General features: G+C 53.8%; 1 protein-coding gene across 1 annotated transcript; it reads left to right on the top strand.

The window, feature by feature from the left end:
- Positions 1-655: 655 nt before the first annotated feature.
- LOC106546347 (LIM/homeobox protein Lhx6) lies at positions 656-18,639 on the top strand. Its single transcript, XM_087703670.1, has 9 exons — positions 656-700; positions 1,798-1,983; positions 2,056-2,177; positions 8,721-8,941; positions 15,012-15,112; positions 15,209-15,304; positions 16,097-16,271; positions 17,199-17,302; positions 18,619-18,639. Exons 1-9 carry the CDS (start codon positions 656-658, stop codon positions 18,637-18,639), a joined length of 1,071 nt encoding a protein of 356 aa, XP_087559796.1.
- Positions 18,640-18,870: the final 231 nt, after the last annotated feature.

The following is an 18,870-nucleotide window of genomic DNA, read 5'->3' as shown; positions in this document are numbered from 1 at the left end:
ACCCACCTCGGAAGGATGGAAGGCTGAGTCAACCCTGAGCCGGTGAGATTTGAACCGCCGAACTGCAGTCAGCTGAAGTAGCCTGCAGTGCTGCATTTAACCACTGCACCACCTTGGCTCTTAGGTGAGGCACCCAGGTGAGCGCCACCTCGGCTCTTAGGTGAGCTCCCAGGTGACTCCCAAGGTGGCCTGAGGCCCCTCGAGTTGGGCAACCTGTTGGATGGTCACCTGTGAATGGGACGCCTCCCAACGCCCTTCACAGAAAGCGGGCAGGTACATTCCCAGACCAGGTGCTTCTCTACCTGGGAGGTGAATGCTAGAGGGAGCTTAGCTGATAGCCCCGGAAAGAACTCTGCACGCCCTCAGGAGCCGGCTGTGTCCTCCGGTTGTGTTTTCGGTCAGGAAGACGCCGGGGAGACCCAGGCCAAGCCTCCCACACACTCTCCTTCCGTGCTCCCGGCCTCTCCTTCCTCCCTGCCCTATTTAGCCGCAAGCAAGGAAGGAGGGACTTGGAGGCGGAGGGTGGGGGGCATCGTCCCAGGCAAAAGGGGGGGGGAGGAGGAAAAAGTCCTCTCCAGCAGCTGTATGCGCAGCGGTGGGCGAGTGGCGTCTGGGCGGCCGCGGCTGCAGAGGGGAGCTCCTTATGGTGCCCCCCATGTTCTGGAAGAATGAGCCCCCAGGCGAACAGCCTTCCATTGAGGTGAGCCTGGAAGGCAGGTGGGGGGGGGGGAATGGGAGACAAAAAGTGAGTTTTCCCAGCCTGGAGATCTGTCCCGGGATGATGGGAGGGCCAGGCTGTCCTGCTCCCTGGGGAGGGGGAGATCTGGGAGGGGGTGTCCTTGTATGTCTAGCCTGGGGGTATCTGGTAGCCAGGAACTCCCCTCCCTTCCCTGCATTTTTCCCGGGGGGGGGGAGACTTTGGGTTGGGTCCAATGTTCCTACATGTTCCTTTTGGGGGGAGAGTGGTGGGGGCCTTCCAATAGAGGAGATGTTCAGGTTCCCCCCACCCACCTTTCCAGGTATCGTTCACTGTTGTTGATTGGGGGGGGAGATTTGTGGTTCTTGAGCGCCAGGAAATTTGGGGATGGGGGGGGGGATGCAGCGTATTGTACCTTCTGGGAGGACAGAGGTGCCCTTCTCTTTTTTTTGAGGGGGGGTCCCCTCTTCCCGTGGCTGGAGGGAGACAAGGGCAGCGAGAGGGGCGCAGGAGAGCCTGGCGTGTCCCCCCCCCTCCCAAAAAAAACCCAGGCTGATTGCCAGGTGCGCGCGCGCCTCTCTGGCCCGGCGGCGGGGCTAAATGCAGGTGCTTCGGGGCGGCGACTTGGGGGGAAGCAGGAGGAGGCGCGGCGGAGGCGCGGCTGGTGCCGCTGCTGTCCTGGCTGGGCAGAGCGAGCGGGGCGCGCGGCGGTTGCCTCCGGAGCCGCTGCCCGAGGTGCCCTCCCCCCCCCCACCACCACAATCCCCGCGCCTCTCCTCTCCTCCCCACCCTCCCCGCCCGCCGCCCCCGCCGGCTGCTTCAGACGCATCGCGCTTTCCGCCTTGCCCGCCGCGCGTCGCTGGACGCCGAGCCCATGGCCGCCCCGAAGTTGCGCTCCGTCGTCCGGACGGGGCGGCTGTAGGTGGGGGGCTGGAGCCCCCCCGGACGGAGCCCGGCTGCCGCCAGCCCCGCCGCCGCCGCTCTCCTCTGGCATGGTAAGCCTCCGACGGGGAGGACGGACCCCGGCTCTCGGCGGGCTGGGGTGGGGGGCTCCCGGCGGCTGACCCCCCACTCTCCCCCTCTTTCCCCGGCTCCCGCAGGCCCAGCCCGACGGGGAGGCGCTGCCCGGCGCCCTGGAGAAAGAGGAGGCGCGCTCGGGCGCCAGCACCCCGTCCACGCCGTCCGTCTGCTCGCCGCCTTCCTCCGCCTCGTCCTCGCTGCCTCCGGGCGCCAAGAGCCTCTGCTCGAGCTGCGGCCTGGAGATCGTGGACCGCTACCTGCTGAAGGTAAGGGCGCTGGCGGGCGCGGGCCGGGAGCCGGGCCGGGCCTCGCCTAGCGCGCTTCTCCGTCGCCCGCAGGTGAACAATCTGACCTGGCACGTCCGCTGCCTGGAGTGCTCCGTCTGCCGGACGCCGCTCCGCCAGCAGAGCAGCTGCTACGTCAAGAACCAGGAGATCTTCTGCAAGGTGGACTACTTCAGGTAGGGAGGCCAGGCGCCCGGGAGGGAGGGAGGGCGGCCGGCTCCGCTTGCCCACCGTCGGCGCAAAGGGCGACGGCGGAGCCGCCTTCTCCCCGCTTAGACGGGGCCGAGCGGAGCAGGCCCCGGCCGCCCGCCTTGCTCCGGATGGAGCCTCCGGCCGCCTCCTTCCGCGAGCTCCGTGGGAAAGGAGCCGAGCCGACAGCAGCCGCTTTCCCTGGGGACGGGCGCTGCAGGCCAAGCGGAAGGCTCGCTGCAGCTGGGGGGGGGGGTCCTTGCTAAGCTCTCCCCTCCCTGGGAAGGGACGGAAGAGCCCCAGAGAGAAGCCAGCAGCCGCCGCGGCCTGCGCTGCCCCCAGACCCCCGAAGCGCCCGCAACCCGCTTGGCCCTTCCGATCTCGTCTGCGGCGGGGCAAAAAAGTCAGCGCGGGGGGGGGAGCTTAATTGCGGTGCCAGCAATCTCCTCCCCCTGCGGTGACTGGAGGCCGATTCCAGGACCCCCAACGCCGCCTCCCCCCCCCGTCTCTTCCCCCTCGCTCCGCTTCTGGCTCTCCGCCTCGCAGCCCCTGCAAGTGGAAGCCGACGCTTGGAGCATCTCGGCCTCGCCCTCCCCAAACTCTGGAGCCGGCTGGAGGAGCCGAAAGGGCGCATCGCTTCTGGCGCCCGAGAGCCCCGATGGGGCGCTCTCCCCCGCAGCCTTTGGGACCGGCCTGCGGGTCTTAGGAGAGGGGAGGGTGGGCGAACGGATCCTCGGAGCAGACGCTGCCCGAGGGCGCTGGGTTTTTGGAGGAGAGCTCAGCTAGGGGACCAAAATTCCTGGCCGAGGGCGCAATCGCCTTCCCTTCCCGCGGGTTTGCGAAGGGCGCAGGTCTGCCTGGCTCCTTTCCAAAAGGGTTTCGTTCGGAAGCATCCAAATTCGTTGGGGACCCCCCCTCCCCTGGCCTGGGCCACCTTCTCCGCTTTTCTCTTCCGTTGCAGTGGCGGGGAAGTGGGGGGGGATCCGTTTTCCCAAATAGAGTCGTAGTTAAAAGTTACGCACTTCTCCGCCGGGAGATGTGCCTCTGCGCGGGCTCGGAAAGCAGAGAGCGAAACGCGGCTTTGGAAAGTCGTTTTCTACGGAGGGGCCGACTTGGCTACCCCGGCGGGGAAGGCGCGGCTCCCCCTGGGTCAGAATCGCCCCCACGTTCCTTGCTGGTTCTTCCACGGCCGGTTTTGTTTCGCCAAGCGCGTTATTTCGTTGAATTCCGAACCTGTCCGCTCCTCTCCCCTCCTCTCTCGCTCGGCAGTGGGGTCGCTTCGGGGTTCTTCGACCCTCCTTTCCGCTTCTAAAACAAGCCGTCTCGGGGCGGGGGGAGAGCGCGTTTAATCCCTTGGGAGGGCAAGGAAGGGGCAGCTTTTGCTCGCTTGCCTTAATTCGGATCGGATTTCGCACCGGCGACGGGTCGGACCCCAACCGCCGTTCTCCGACTAGGAATCTCCGTTTCCCCCAATTCTGAACTGGGGAGGTGGCCTCTACTTTTCCTCTCCCAGCCCTGTCTTTTTCTCCCGGGGAAGCGGTTCCATCCCGACGATCGCGGCGGGACGCGCGTCAGCCCTTCGCTGGTTGTCGGGACTTGCGGCGCGTGTAGGCGAAGCGCCGGTTTAGAACGGGACCCCCGCGAAATCCCCTCGAGGAAAGGACGCGGGTGGGGCTCCTTTCCGCCTGGAGCGAGCCCAGCGCAGCCCCTTCTGCCTTGAGGCGCCCTCGGCGGGTCCGGGGGGGGGGGAACGCCGAAAAAACCGGGGTAAGGAAAGCCACGTTATAATACCGGCCTGGGCGAGTTGGGCAAGAACTTCCCTCGGCCCGAAGGGAGCCGGACACGGACGGCCGAGCCCTCCCTGCCAAGAGCGGGCGACTTACGGTCCTGCAGAGAGGCGCTGCTCGACGACCCCCGACCCCCGAAGGCAAAGCGGGCGGGCGGAGCGCTGATCGCCCTTCCTCCGCCTTCCTGACTGGGGAAGCACTTTAACCTGGTGGGAATCCGGCCGCGGGATGGCGGGGAGCGCGCCGCAGAGAAAGGAGACGGTGAGGTTTGCACACTCCCGGGCAGGCGAGAGGTATATTTCCGCGGAGAGATTTCCTTCGGGGCGCCCGCCCGGCTGCTTCGGGAATCCTTCCCTCCTTTCCCGCCTCTCCCGGAATCCCTTAGGACTTAAGGGGCTGAACCTGTCCCGGGTGATCGTAGGTGGTGGTGGTGGGGGGACCCAGCCGTGTCTGATGGTGATATCTGGAGAGGAACCGATTTGGGTGCCCCACCGGCCCTGGTGCTCTCAACCAAGATGCCGCCTGGGAGACCCCGTGGGAGAGAACCCCCAAAAGGAAGCGGGGAGCAGGATTCCCATAAGGGCCGCCGCCTTCCTTCTTCGGAGCCTCTTGCCCAGCTCTGCCGACCTCCTCGGCAGGCTGGGAAGATCCCTCCGAGCTCCTACAGGCTGGCCAGGGAGATCTGCCCACCCGTGGCCTTTTCCTCCCAAGAACCGGAGCGCTCCGAAGGCTCCGCAGAAAAAGAACCGGCAGCTTTAATGAAGAGAGCCGGCAGACGTCATTTCTAATATTAGCAGCCGTCCTGGGGCAACTTTTAAAAAAATCACCTCTCTTTCTCCCCCCCCCCCCAGTTTTGGGGGGTTCCCAGTTTTAGATTTTTAATTCCTTGCCCAGATAAATCATGGAAAAGGGGAAATGCAGGAAAGAAAGAAAAAACATGCTACCCATTTGCCTTGTTTTTGGACATTAAGATGAGTTAAAACAGCGGATTAATTCTTGGGCTAAGATTTCTGCCTCTACTCTTTAGTGATGGCCTCCACCAGCAGTTCAGTCAATGAAACAAAAATTATTAGTAAGTTAGGAGAAGAGAAGTCTGCTTCTCGCTGGCCGGGTGTGTGTATATATGATAAGGTAGGACTGTTCCCAGAACCCTTCCTTCCAGGGTTCAGCTTCCCAAAATGGGCCCTGGGCTTTTGGATCAGGCTTGGCGCTAGATGTTGGAAAATCCATTTATAATGATGAGATTTGGAAAGCTGAGGAATATCCTGAGGTTGCTGTGATGGTTTCTTGAAATTTTGGATAATGGTTTTATTTTATTCTTATGATCTGGGGATAACTGAAATATTTTGGAATGCAAAATCTCAGCCAGGGTTTTCTCTGCCTGTTGAGGTGATGAGCCCATTGTGGATTTACAGGGTAGTTCTGTGGAAGGCTGTTATTACCTGGGGGGGCTGCCATAGGCACTGGAGGGAAGCAGTGGTACCTGTAGACAGGGGATTTACCATATAGCCACTATCCTGTAGTTATCTACGAGACCGCCTCCTGCCACATACCTCCCAGCATCCGATAAGATCTCACAGGATGGGCCTTCTCCGGGTGCAGTCGACTAGACAATGTCGTCTGGCGACTCCTCGGGGGAGAGCCTTCTCTGTAGCGGCCCCGGCCCTATGGAATGATCTACCCCCTGAGATCCGGACCCTCCTCACTCTCTCAGCCTTCCGAAAGTCTATTAAGACCTGGCTATTCCGACAGGCCTGGGGCTGTTGACCTCTTGAATGAGGTCCAGCCCCACTAAGCTTGAGTGCATGTTGTGTTCTTTTAACTTGCTTGTCTTTGCATTTTAAATTTTCTTAGTATTTTTTTAAAACTGTTTTTATGTAAGCCGCCCGGAGTCCTTCGGGATTGGGCGGCATACAAATTTATTAAATCTTGAATCTATTTATGGAGATCTGTTTGGGAGAGTGGAATTTCTTCTTAATACAGATGACGATTTATTATTATTCACAATTTTGTCCATTGACAGCCCCATTCCCTTCTTTTTCTACATTCAGATTTTTCCCCCAAAAAAAGAAAGCAAAATAAGGGAATTCTTTCAGTTGTGTTACAGATAATTTCCAGCATTAAATAGGTGAGGGAAGAAGACATTGGGAATGCGGGCAGAGAGAGGAGAAATGTTAATTTTGGGCTGCTTGGAGTGTGTGTGTGAGGGGGAATCTACCACTGGTGAGATAGAGAAGCAGAACAGAGAGTTTTAAACGGAAGGCCTTCTGTGGTGGGGCCAGAGATTGGACTATGTGGGTCTCTCTTGGCAAACACGAACACTGTTTCTGTGTTCCCTCTGCCTTATTCTGTTATTCAGTCCTCGCCCTTCAAATCCTTCCGACAGCATCCCAGCCTGAGAAAGCAGAGTTGGTGGGGATGGAGCGTTTCTTGGTTTCTTTTAAAAACCGGAGCTTCTCCCAGCTTCCTCCACGCTGGAAGTCCTGGCGTTCAGAAGGGGTTTCTAGAGGCTTTTGTTTAAATTAAACGCGTCCCGGTTTAGCGTGGTGCCAGACTTAAGTGCAGGGCGCTAATTTAAACCTGAAAGCCGCACTGTTTCCCTATTGTCGCCTGGCTGCCTCTGAAGAGCCAAAACGCTGCAGGAGAATTTCCGTGAGTCTGCTGGCTCTCACCTTGGATCTGGCTGGCTTGGGCTGAGGGAGCAGATCCTGAGGTTTCCTTAAGAGGTCTGACTATCAGGATCTTTGGCCTACCTCCTTTTAAGAACAATTCAACAATAAGCCCTCCGATTACTGTGTCACATTTACTTCGCTTTCCCTGACATCTGCCAGGTTTTATTTTTCTTCCTTTTGTACTTCATGATTCTTCAAAATGCTTTTTATTTTTAAAGGGCTTTAAACAACTGCGTCCATAGGGGACAAGTTTTACAAGAATAGAAATTCTTTGTTAAAACAATTTGGGCAAATTTATCAGTCTAAATTCCTGTTTTTGTTTTTTTTTAAAAAGAAGATAAATCTTTAGAAAGGGGTTCCTCTGCGTGTGAGGCAGAGAAGCAGGAGGACATAATGAAGTAATGCTGTTAATTGGGTGAAATGTCACCTGTGATGAACATCAGTTATAATCAATGTATTGAAACCTCTTAACTGACAGCGTTGGCAACTTCTAGTTAAGATATGGTTACAGAGTGAGATAGGTGGTATAAATTTAACCCAACAATCTCTGAAAGAGAAGCTATTTTGTTGGCAAAGATCTGGGCTTTTCCCAAAGCAGGAATGAAAAATTAATTATCATTAGATAATTGTTATTAGATGCTTGTCGGAGCATCTAAACCGAGCATCCCATTACTGGCTCACTACATGCCCCGTATGTGAGAAATTAGCCATCGGTCCCCCCCTTTTTTTTCTGCCTCCCCCCTTGAAGAAAAATTAAAAATTAAAAAACCACCGGCATTGAGTCTGCTCTGGGACAAAACCCATTAAATATGTGAGGTGGGTTTTTTATTTTTTTATTTTTTCTGCATTACTTGGGCCAAAAGGATGAAGGATCAGATAGATGCCAACTCAGGTCAGGTTTTTCAGGACCAATTTCACGACCTTATTACTGACGGTGGTTTGGGGGCCTGGTGAGCTCTCCCTCTCTTGTCTTTGGTGAGAAATCAAATTAAAAAATGGATGGTTTTGAGGGAGCTGAATCTTGAGAGTTTGCAGTTGCTTGTTAATTTCTGCAACAAGGACTTTTGGTCTGATACGCTCTGCTCTGGCTCCCCTTGTGCCAAGGCTCAGGAAGTCGGATGGTGGAGGGGGGGGTGGAGTGTCAGAAGGTGGCTAGTCCTCAGCATCTCCTGCCCAGCATCTCACGGCCGCCTGCGGCTGTGTGTGTTGGGCTTCCAAGCAGCCTGTGATCGCTCAAACAAGTGAGCCAAGGAATGTATTGTGCATGCATTCTTTTTCCCGGCTCTCCCTTTCATTAGAATCAGACCCCTTCCAAGGAGGGGGATGTACAGAGGGCAAAGCCCACCCCCCACACGGTGTTTGTGTGTGTAACTGGTGCCTAGTGTCTTGAATGCATGCGAGGGAATTCTGCAAAATGGGTCCTTCTACCAGCCTCTTCGGGTGGTCTGCAGCCCTCTGCAAAGAAGGACGAGCGAGGGGCTATTTCAGACTTGCAAAATTTGGGGGAAGGGGCAGAAGCACAGAGGACGGACACCCCCGAGGAAGAGGGTGAGCAACCAGCTGTTACTCCTTTGATGCATTCTGCCAGAAAGCTTGTTAGCGGCTGGAATCTTGTTCCGTCTAATGAAAGGGAAGAGAAAGACAATTTTGAACCAGGATTGGGAAAAAAATCCTCCTGCCATAAAATCTAACGAGAGGGCCCTATTTTTGGGATTGTCGCAAGCTCCCTGTGACTTCAGCCTCTTTTATGACATTGGTGGTTTAGGGACAGTTTTAAAGTCCAACTTTCTTTTCTTTTCTTTCTTTTTTTTAGCATAAAAGCCCAATTCTCAAAATATCTGCTTTTACACTAGCCCTCAAAACGATCTCAGTCGATGGTACGAGCCGGTTTTCTGCAAACTCATATTTCCCACCATGTTTGGGGTCGAGAATGCTGCATTGCTGATGTTTTGCCCTTCAGGGGATTTGGCACTTCTGTATCTGGGGCAGAAAGTTGGAAGAGTTTTGAAAAACAAAAACGACTCCGCTTTTGGACACTCGTAGCCATTCAGCGTCTCCTCTCCTTTTTCAGTCGGTTTGGTACCAAATGCGCTCGCTGCGGGAGGCAGATCTACGCCAGCGACTGGGTGCGGAGAGCCCGCGGCAATGCCTACCACCTGGCCTGCTTTGCCTGCTTCTCTTGCAAGAGGCAGCTGTCCACGGGGGAAGAGTTTGGCCTGGTGGAGGAGAAGGTACTATGCCGGATTCACTACGACACCATGGTGGAGAACCTCAAGCGGGCAGCAGAGAACGGTAGGTATCCCTCTCAACCCGTCCTCCCGGGTGCTTTGTGGCTCGTCCTTGAGTGCGTGGCCTCTTCCACGAAGGTCTCAAGAACCTCCTCAAGTCTGTCCTTCCTTCACATCTGTTTGACTTAGGCCAAGAGTCAGATGCCTTTCTGAGTAAAAAATCTCTCCATCCATCCAACTTCCAACCACCAAGGAAGTGGGGAAACCAGAATTTGGCAGGCCCTCTCTTAACGCTTGGCAGGGATTTTGATTTTAGTGTTGGTTTCCTTCCTGAATGGTGGGCAGCTCCTTTAGGATCTGATAAAGCAGCCAGGACCTCCAAGGGTTGGGTTGTGGGCTACTTGGCCCTTGACAAAATCCACACAGTTGCCTAGAGGTGAACGTGGGCACTTGGCAAAGCAGGCAGGGTGGAGATTGGCTGGCCGGATCTCCTCCGATGAGTTCAAGATGCGCCAAGGTGTGCCAAGGAGCTAAGCGGGATGACATAGAGCAGTGTTTTTCAACCTTGGCAGTTTGAAGATGTGTGGACTTCAACTCTCAGAATTCCCCAGCCAGCAACGCTGGCTGGGGAATTCTGGGAGTTGAAGTCCACACATCTTCAAACTGCCAAGGTTGAGAAACACTGACATAGAGAGATTTGGAAATCCGTTCAGTTGAGACAACTTGTGGTGTCCACTTCTGGCTTGCACCCAGGAGGCAAAATGGAGAAGGGTGGCTTTGTGTTAGAGGGGAAGTTCGCACTACACCCAGAGTAGTGTGGGTGTAGAAGCATCAAAGGGGGGGTTCTTATTTTTGTTCAGGGGGATTTAAGGCCTTGGGGTTAGAGATCTTATGAAACAGGTCAACCAAAACGGCTCCACCTTCTTTGGTTCCTTGACAATGGAGTAGTTGGCGCGCCGTGGTTCTAAAAATTCCTTGGGCCTTATACAGAATTAAACTTGACTCTCTGTTCTGCAGCTACACAGACAGAGCTGGGTTTCCCCCCCCCCCACTCATCCGTGGCAGGCATTTTATCTTTTTATTTGAGCTCCTCTTCTTGAACCACTTCAGCTCTTTGTGACATGAAATGCGCCACTGTGTTTCAGCCTAGGATCAAGGGAGGCAGCGGGAGAGGCCCTCGACGAGGGATTAAAACTGACCCAGCCTGCTGGTGACGTCTCTATTTATCTATTCTTAACCAGATTTATGTATAAAAAAAAGCCCACCTCCCCACTCCCAACTCTAACAGTGGGACTCCGGGCAGCCTGCAGCCCAAACACAAACAAGGCAAGAAAAGTCTTGGTTAAAACAAGGAAAATATTCCAGTGGGAAATGCAGATTATACAATAGCGACGAAGCACTGTCACAGAACAGCCACCAGGGGGCTCCGTTCAGTTGCCCCCTGGTGCCTCCCCCCCCCCCCCCAATGGCTCTTTGCTGAAGACCATGAAACGTGATTCCGTGTCTAAGGTAGCTAGAAGGCATCTTGGATTTATCTTGGATTGCTGCTCTCTAGAAATCGCCGGGCAGGCCTGGGTTCCCCATCAGTGTGTGGTTATTTGGAAGGGGCACCGCTGGCATCGCAAGATGTCCCCAGTTCTCTTTTTTTCAGTTTTTTTTTTTGACAAAGATGCAGAGAAAAAATGTTCCAACACTGGGAGTTTTTAAGAAGATGTTGGATAACCCTTTGTCTGAAGTGGTGTAGGGTTTCCTGCCTAAGCAGGGGGCTGGACTAGAAGACCTCCAAGGTCCCTTTCAACTCTGCTATTCTATTCTAGTCTGTTCCTTATTCTCTTCTTTTCTATTCCTTCTTCTCTTCTCTTCTTTTCCTTCTTCTCTTCTATTCCTTATTCTCTTATCTTCTATTCGTTATTCTATTCTATTCCTTATTGTCTTCTGTTTTTTTCCTTCTTCTCTTCTCTTTTTTCCTTCTCTTTTCTATTCGTTATTCTATTCCATTCCATTCTATTCTATTCCTTCTTCTCTTCTTTTCTATTCATTATTCTATTCTATTCCTTATTCTCTTTTCTTTTCCTTCTTCTCTTCTCTTCTCTTCTATTCCTTATTCTCTTCTCTTCTATTCGTTATTCTATTGTATTCCTTATTGTCTTCTCTTTTTTTCCTTCTTCTCTTCTCTTCTTTTCCTTCTCTTCTTTTCCTTATCTTTTCTATTCGTTATTCTATTCCATCCCATTCTATTCTATTCCTTATTCTCTTCTTTTCCTTCTTCTCTTCTCTTCTATTCCTTCTTCTCTTCTATTCTATTCCTTATCTCTTCTCTTCTATTCCTTCTTCTCTTCTTTTCCTAATTCTCTTCTCTTCTTTTCCTTCTTCTCTTCTCTTCATTATTCTATTCTATTCCTTCTTCTCTTCTCTTCTCTTCGTTATTCTATTCTATTCCATTCCATTCTATTTTATTCCTTCTTCTCTTCTATTCCTTATTCTATCCTATTCTATTCCTTCTTCTCTTCTCTTCTTTTCCTTCTTCTCTTCTCTTCTATTTGTTATTCTATTCTATTCCTTATTCTCTTCTTTTCCTTATTCTCTTCTCTTCTTTTCCTTCTTCTCTTTTCTTTTCCTTCTTCTCTTCTCTTCTTTTCCTTCTTTACTTCTCTTCTTTTCCTTCTTCTCTTCTCTTCTTTTCCTTCTTCTCTTCTCTTCTATTCGTTATTCTATTCTATTCCTTATTCTCTTCTTTTCCTTATTCTCTTCTCTTCTTTTCCTTATTCTCTTCTCTTCTTTTCCTTCTTTACTTCTCTTCTTTTCCTTCTTCTCTTCTCTTCTTTTCCTTCTTCTCTTCTCTTCTATTCGTTATTCTATTCCATTCCATTCCATTCCATTCTATTCTATTCCTTCTTCTCTTCTCTTCTTTTCCTTCTTCTCTTCTCTTCTATTCCTTATTCTATTCTATTCTATTCCTTATTCTTTTCCTTCTTTACTTCTCTTCTTTTCCTTCTTCTCTTCTCTTCTTTTCCTTCTTCTCTTCTCTTCTTTTCCTTCTTTACTTCTCTTCTTTTCCTTCTTCTCTTCTCTTCTATTCGTTATTCTATTCTATTCTATTCCTTATTCTATTCTCTTCTTTTCCTTCTTCTCTTCTATTCCTTATTCTATTCTATTCCTTCTTCTCTTCTCTTCTATACCATACCATGTCACACTATACCAGGCTTGGCTCAGTTGAGTTGACACAACCGTGGCTCAGGCGCATGGGATTCCTAAGAGACAGAACTTTGCTCAAGTGTTAAAAAGTTTTTTTAAAAAACTCAAAGAGAATTCTCTCTCTGCAAATGCAAAAGAGAGAGGGGGAAGAGAGGGGGGTGGGGGAAAGAGGGCGTGCATGGTCCCTCCTTGCGCAGCAGATGGAAATGATTTCGAGAAAAGGGGAAGGCGAAGAAGGAGGGGAAATCTGAAAATGAAAATAATCAATGTTTCTGTTTACAAGGTTTAAGCAAGGAGATGAAAAACAAAATCAAAACAAGATGCCACAGCGGGATGCGGTGGGAGGCCGGGCGTCTGAGCCGCCGGGTTGTGCCTCCTCCTCCTCCTCTTCCTCCTCCTCCTCCTGGTCAGGCTGGCCCGGCAGATGGCTAGGGGTGGACTCGGACCCAGGTTCAGAGGCTTTCTGGGTGGCCCCCGCGGGAGAGAACGGGGTCTCCTTGACCTCCTGCCTGAGGGAGGAGATGCAGAGGAGGCCAGAAGCGAAGGGGTGGCCAGGCAGAGAGCCCCGGGAAAGTTCTCCAGAACCTCCAGCCCCAGAGGGTCTTCCAAGAGTCCTTCAGGGCTGGGGATCCTTCACTCCTGAAGTTGGCAGAGCACCTAGGAGGTACGCATGAGAAGACATGACCTCAAAGGTCAGCGGGTCCATGTTGAGAGTCCCTTCCGCCATCCTTTGGGGCTCTCTGTCTTGCAATGGTCAATCCAGGTGGCTGTTGAGGTCAGCTTCTCTCCTGCTCCCCGTTTCGGCTTCAAAGACGGCTGCTCTTTTTTTTAAAAAGTTTCTTTATTTTTATTTTTCCATCACTTCTCTTACATCATTTACCTTCCAGTGTGTCACCTGGGTCCAATCTTTGCGCCATCATACTTAACAGTTACATCATTTTTACCTTTCTTTCACCTGTCAACTTTTATTTCAGCTCCTCCCCTGTAATTCTGTGTCCTTTTCCAAATTATTCAGTTTTCTTTTTGTCTACATTGATTTTTCTATCCAGTGGATAAAAACATCCCCATCTCTTATAATGCCCCGATTCTTGCTTCTCTTCCATTGCCAAACGTCAATCTGTTCATTTCTGCACACAGTCTAATACATTTTTTTTTTTAATTGCCTCTGAGGGAATTTTTTCCCCCCATTTTCCAATTTTGTGCAAATACAATTCTAGCTGCGGTTATAAGGAGGAGCCAAGGTGGCGCAGTGGTTAAATGCAGCACTGCAGGCTACTGCTAGATCAGCAGTTCAGCGGTTCAAATCTCACCGGCTCAGGGTTGACTCAGCCTTCCATCCTTCCGAGGTGGGTAAAATGAGGACCCAGATTGTTGGGGGCAATATGCTGACTCTCTGTAAACCGCTTAGAGAGGGCTGAAAGCCCTATGAAGCGGTATATAAGTCTACTGCTATTGCTATAACACGAGTGATTAAATATACATTTTCTTTACTAAGTTTCAACAGGCTGCTCCATATTGGGCCTCAGCATCCCTCCCTCCCAATCCCTCCCACCTGGGTGGGTGGGTGACCTGGCTCCCCCCCTTCGCTTGCCTTCCCCCCCCCCCCCGGATGCTTTTGGGATGCCAGGGGTTCCCTGCAGGGCACCGTGCCGGGTTAGTGGGGGCAGCGATGGGCAGAGGAAGGTGGCAGCCGAGCGGCGTGTCCTGAACTCTTTCCCGCGGACTCCTGGGAGGGGACGCAAGTTGGCCCGTCCGTCCGTCTGTCCGTCTGTCGGAGCCTCTGGGACTCTGACAAAGCAATCTTGCCTTCGCCAGAGGAAGGAAAATAAACAGATGTTTCTGAGGCTGACTTCCATTAATCATCCCGCAGCAACGAGGCCGGCAGCTCACGGAGGGAAGGAGAGGGCATTCCTTCAGCCTGAGCCAAGATAATTGCCTCTTGATACAGAGGGCGAGGAAGGCCTGAACGCAGCCACTGGTGGCTTCCCACACTCGTGGCTCTCTCTTGCCCTGCCCTGGGGTTGCTCCCTGCACTCCGGAGCCCATGGGGCTGATCCTGCGAGGAGCCCCAATGGAAGCCCCTTCCATTGGTTGGATTTCATTCGTTCGGTTTACCTTGTTATCCCAGGCGGCTTACAAGGCGATAAAAACAGACGTAGCGGAAGGAATTATAAATCTAAGGTAAAGGTTCCCCTCGCATGTATGTGCCAGTCGTTCCCGACTCTAGGGGGCGATGGTGCTCATCTCCCGTTTCAAAGCCGAAGAGCCAGCGCTGTCCGAAAACGTCTCCGTGGTCATCTGGCCGGCATGACTCAATGCCGAAGGCGCACGGAAACGCTCTTCCCTTCCCACCAAAGGTGGTTCCTGTTTTTCTACTTGCGTTTTTTAACGTGATTTTGAACTGCTAGGTTGGCAGAAGCTGGCACGAGTCACGGGGGCTCCCTCCGTTACGCGGCGCTTAGGGATTCGAACCGCCGACCTTTCTGATTGACAAGCTCAGCCTCTTAGCCCCTGAGCCACCTATTATAAGTATAGGAGGAGTTCAAAAGGAAAGCGATTATTGAACAGGGTTGTGAATGCCAGAATTGGCACACAGGAGCAGTTTTTTCAGAGGAAGGCGAAGAGGATGACACCAAGAGAAGGGATGAAAGTCACCACATTGAGACCCAGCCCCAACATTTCAAGGAACCAAAGAAAGACATGTCGGTGGAGCCTCCAAGCACGCCTGAAGTCTACCTGCGCCAGGAGAGGTCCAGCTGAAAGGCTGGGAGGCTCTTCGTGCCTCTTTCTACAGCTTCAGCTGATGGGGGGGACTGGATTTCCTGTCCATAAGCCCCACCTGGGAGATAAATCAGGCCCCATGGTGTCTCTCCCTCCCCCCGTCCTGCTGCCCCCAGGGTCAGTTTGGGGTCTCCCCTCATCCCCCTCTTCTCTTGCAGGGAATGGCATCACCTTAGAAGGGGCCGTCCCCTCCGAACAAGACAGCCAGCCCAAGCCCGCCAAGAGAGCCCGGACGTCCTTCACAGCAGAGCAGCTGCAGGTACGGAGAGGCCCCGGGGGTGGGGGGTGGGGGGAGGGAAGGTGCCAGTTACTGAGGAGGGGTCTCACCGTACACCTCTCCCCTTCCCCCGTGTAGGTCATGCAAGCCCAATTCGCTCAGGATAACAATCCAGACGCTCAGACGCTGCAGAAGCTGGCGGACATGACTGGGCTCAGCAGGAGAGTGATTCAGGTGAGCATTTTCTGCGCAGAATTGACCCCACTCCCTCCTAGCACTGATGGCGTCACCTACTTGGGTAAGGAAACGCCTGCAAGAAAACCACCAAGCTCAGAGAGCAGGAAGGACCCCGCATATTGGGGCGCCTCCTTCGACCAGCCGGTTCAGAAGTCGAGGTGGCCCCCAGCCCCTTGGTCCTTCCTGGTTACTTCTCTTCGGACCCAGGAAAAGAGCCTGAAGCCAACTCCTGGTCCCAAGAAAAACCCCTTTTATTAATTGACTGTGAATTCTGCTCATTCACCTCCAGCAAAGTCTTTCAAGGGAGGATTTACGGTCACAGACCTTATCTGGCTTGGAGAGCTGCCAGGCCGAGATCTGCAGAACTTGGCAAGGAGTCACGGAGAGTCACGAACCAATTAAGCAAACTGATTGTCTCCTGCAAACTCCACTCCCCTTTCGCTCCTCTTTTACTTCCTCTGGGACGGGCCATTCACCGCCCACCTGTGGCCTTACTCCCAAGTCGACCCCTGTTCTTTAGCTCCTCCCTTCGTCTGGCCGCTCTGCGCATGCACACACTGGGAACAGGCTCCAGCTGTTCTTCTGCCTCACTGATGTCTGACTCCGAAGGCAGCTGATAACTGTCAGACGGCCCTGGCCCCCTCTCTGCCTCCGACACAGAGCCCTCATCACCAGAGCCTTCCCCAGACTCCAGGACTGGCCCAGCTTCCTCCCCAACCCTCCTCACTCTCCGAATTGGCTGCCAGCTCTGCCACAACAGGCCACCTGAGATGCTCCTTCTTTCTCCAGGTTTGGTTTCAGAATTGCAGAGCGCGGCACAAAAAACACACCCCTCAACACACGGTGCCCCCCTCGGGGGGCTCCCAATCCCGCCTCCCTTCTGTGCTGCCGGAAGACCTCCACTACTCCCCGTTCAGCGGTCCTGAGCGGGCCAGGATGGTGACCCTCCACAGCTACATAGAGAGTAAGTAGGGGAGGGGGCAGGGGGGCGCAAGTGGTGCCGGACAGCCTTACAGGATTATTTCGCTGGAAGTGGAAAGGAGACCACAAGGAGGAGAGCAAGAGAAAAGATGAAGACAGTTAGAAGCCGAGGGTCCTGTCCTTTGCCCCCCACCCCCCAGCCTGCAGCTGTGCCAAAATCTCTCCAGGCAGCTCTGAATTTTCTGCATCAAATGGGGTTGAGAGCCCCCCCCCATTTTCCTGCCAGATCAGAGGACTGCAGAGAATTGGGGGCCCAAGTTGAACGCCGCAGTTCCCCAACCCCTGCCCTGCAGGATAAATGAAGCAGAAGGAAGGAAGGAAGGAGGGAAAGAAGGAAAGAAAGGAAGGGAGGGAGGGAGGAAAGAAGGAAAGAAGGAAAGAAGGAAAGAAAGGAAGGGAGGGAGGGAGGAAGAAAAAAAGGAAGGAAGGAAGGAAGAAAGAAAGAAAGGAGGGAAGGAGGGAAAGAAGGAAAGAAAGGGAGGGAGGGAGGAAGAAAAAAGGAAGGAAGGAAGGAAGGAAGGTGGGAAGGAGGGAAAGAAGGAAAGAAAGGGAGGGAGGGAGGAAGGAAAAAGAAGGAAGGAAGGAAGGAAGAAAGAAAGGCGGGAAGGAGGGAAAGAAGGAAAGAAAGGGAGGGAGGGAGGAAGAAAAAAAGGAAGGAAGGAAGGAAGAAAGGTGGGAAGGAGGGAAAGAAGGAAAGAAAGGGAGGAGGGAGGAGGAAAAGGAAGGAAGCAGAAGTTTTCCTTGATGTCCCTGCCACATTTGTGTTCCTCTCTCCCTTCGAACCCACACGCTCGGGAGGGGCAGCCCCTGGGTGCTTGCAGACGGGGCCGGGCAGGGGGCGGGTGGGCCATCCGCCCATTTACGCCCACTGCCACCCCGAATCCAAGTTGTGGTATCTCGTCCTCCGCAGGTCAAGTCCAGTGTGGACAAATGCACTGCCGCCTGCCCTACGGAGCCCCCCCTGTGCACCTCAAGGCCGACATGGAAGGCGCCCTCTCCAGTCGAGGGGAGAAGGTAGGAAGGGGTGGGGTGGGCGCGCCCCGACCGTAACCACGGCGGCTTCTGCAGCCCTCTGTGAGGCTGAGGGGAGCCCCCATCCTGAAGCCCTGATCCAGAAGGCCCCCCCCACTTGGAATTGGGGGTCCAGAAGGACGCCTCCCTCTTTCCCAGCGGAGGAGGGGGGCATTTCCAACCCCCGTTCACTTCCTCCCTGATCGGCTAAGCACGAAATCAGGGCCAGCCCCATCGTTCCCGGCTGTTGGCCTGCCTTGCTGGCGGGAGGACGGAGCGGGGATGCGATGGACGGCTCAGCGTGCACAGCAGCCGATGCGGAGTCTGCCAGGAGGGCTGGGACGTGGGAAGGCAGCTTCCAATTTACCCTCAGGTGGCGAGGATGTGGGCTAGCCCAGTGTTTCTCAACCTTGGCAACTTGAAGATGTCCAGACTTCAACTCCCAGAATTCCCCAGCCAGCATTCGCTGGCTGGGGAATTCTAGGAGTTGAAGTCCGGACATCTTCAAGTTACCAAGGTTGAGAAACACTGGGCTAGACCATGCTCTCCCTCTCCTCTTTCCGTCCACCCACCGCGTCCTCTTTGGAGGCGGGAGGAGGCCTGTGCAGGGCGCCGCGACTGGGTGCAGTCCCGATAATCTCTTCCTAGTTTCCTGGTGCTGGAGATCCAGACAGGGGAAGGCAGGGAGCTGGCCTGGGGGAGGCAGGGGAGTCTCCTCCCGAATGGCTTTCCCACCAACCTTCTCTATTTTGGGGGCCTCCGGTGGCTGGAATGGGGAGAGGCCTAGGCTTCCCCCCCCCAGGTAGGAGTTCCTGGGAGACTCCTCCGGCATCTTGAGCTGATCTCCAGGAAGAGGGACTCTCACCTCTCCGAGCAGGTGGAGTTCATCTCAGGCCCCTCCAAGCAGGGGAAGAGAGAGAGACACCTCCTGCCGTCTTCCTTGTCCTGATCTCACAAATCCCACCTTCCCAGCAGGGTCAATCTGACATAAGCTGCCTTGGGGAGGGAGGGAGGGCAGATCAATAGCAGTAGACTTATATACCGCTTCATAGGGCTTTCAGCCCTCTCTAAGTGGTTTACAGAGTCTGCATATCGCCCCCACAGTCTGGGTCCTCATTTCACCCACCTCGGAATGATGGAAGGCTGAGTCAACCCTGAGCCGGTGGGATTTGAACCGCTGAACTGCTGATCTAGCAGTAGCCTGCAGTGCTGCATTTAACCACTGCGCCACCTTGGCTCTTTGGTCCCCTCCCCTTCTTGCTCCCCACTTTGGTTCTTCTGCACTGCCTCCCAAGCTTCTCTCCGTTTTCCCCCTGCAGGTGATCTTATTCCAGTATTGATTGATCCTTTTCCTCAGTTCCTGGGACTTCTGATGCCGTTGCTGCTTTTAATCTCCCCAGCATTTCATCCCTTGGCCACCGAGGGACCCGCTCAAGATCTTGGCTTCTGGGTCTCAGCGGCCGCGGCTGTGGCCACCACCAGTGAGCGTTGAGCGTTGGCCAACGGCGTTCTCCACCGGGTGCCGCCTGGCGAAGACTCTGGGCCTTCTCCGAGGACCTGCTGTGGATGTA

This window comes from Thamnophis sirtalis, unplaced genomic scaffold (assembly GCF_051295495.1).
Source record: "Thamnophis sirtalis isolate CommonGarterSnake01/CBP01778 unplaced genomic scaffold, rThaSir2_p1.2 scaffold_2, whole genome shotgun sequence".
In the NCBI taxonomy this organism is placed as follows: Eukaryota; Metazoa; Chordata; class Lepidosauria; order Squamata; family Natricidae; genus Thamnophis; species Thamnophis sirtalis.
This window is presented reverse-complemented; position numbering and strand designations above follow the sequence as displayed.

Coding starts and splice junctions, on each gene's coding strand:
- LOC106546347 (XM_087703670.1), top strand. CDS start 656: ATGTTCTGGAAGAATGAGCCCCCAGGCGAACAGCCTTCCATTGAG. Junction 1,984..2,055: donor TGGACCGCTACCTGCTGAAG/GTAAGGGCGCTG, acceptor CGTCGCCCGCAG/GTGAACAATCTGACCTGGCA. Junction 16,272..17,198: donor CCTCCACAGCTACATAGAGA/GTAAGTAGGGGA, acceptor CGTCCTCCGCAG/GTCAAGTCCAGTGTGGACAA.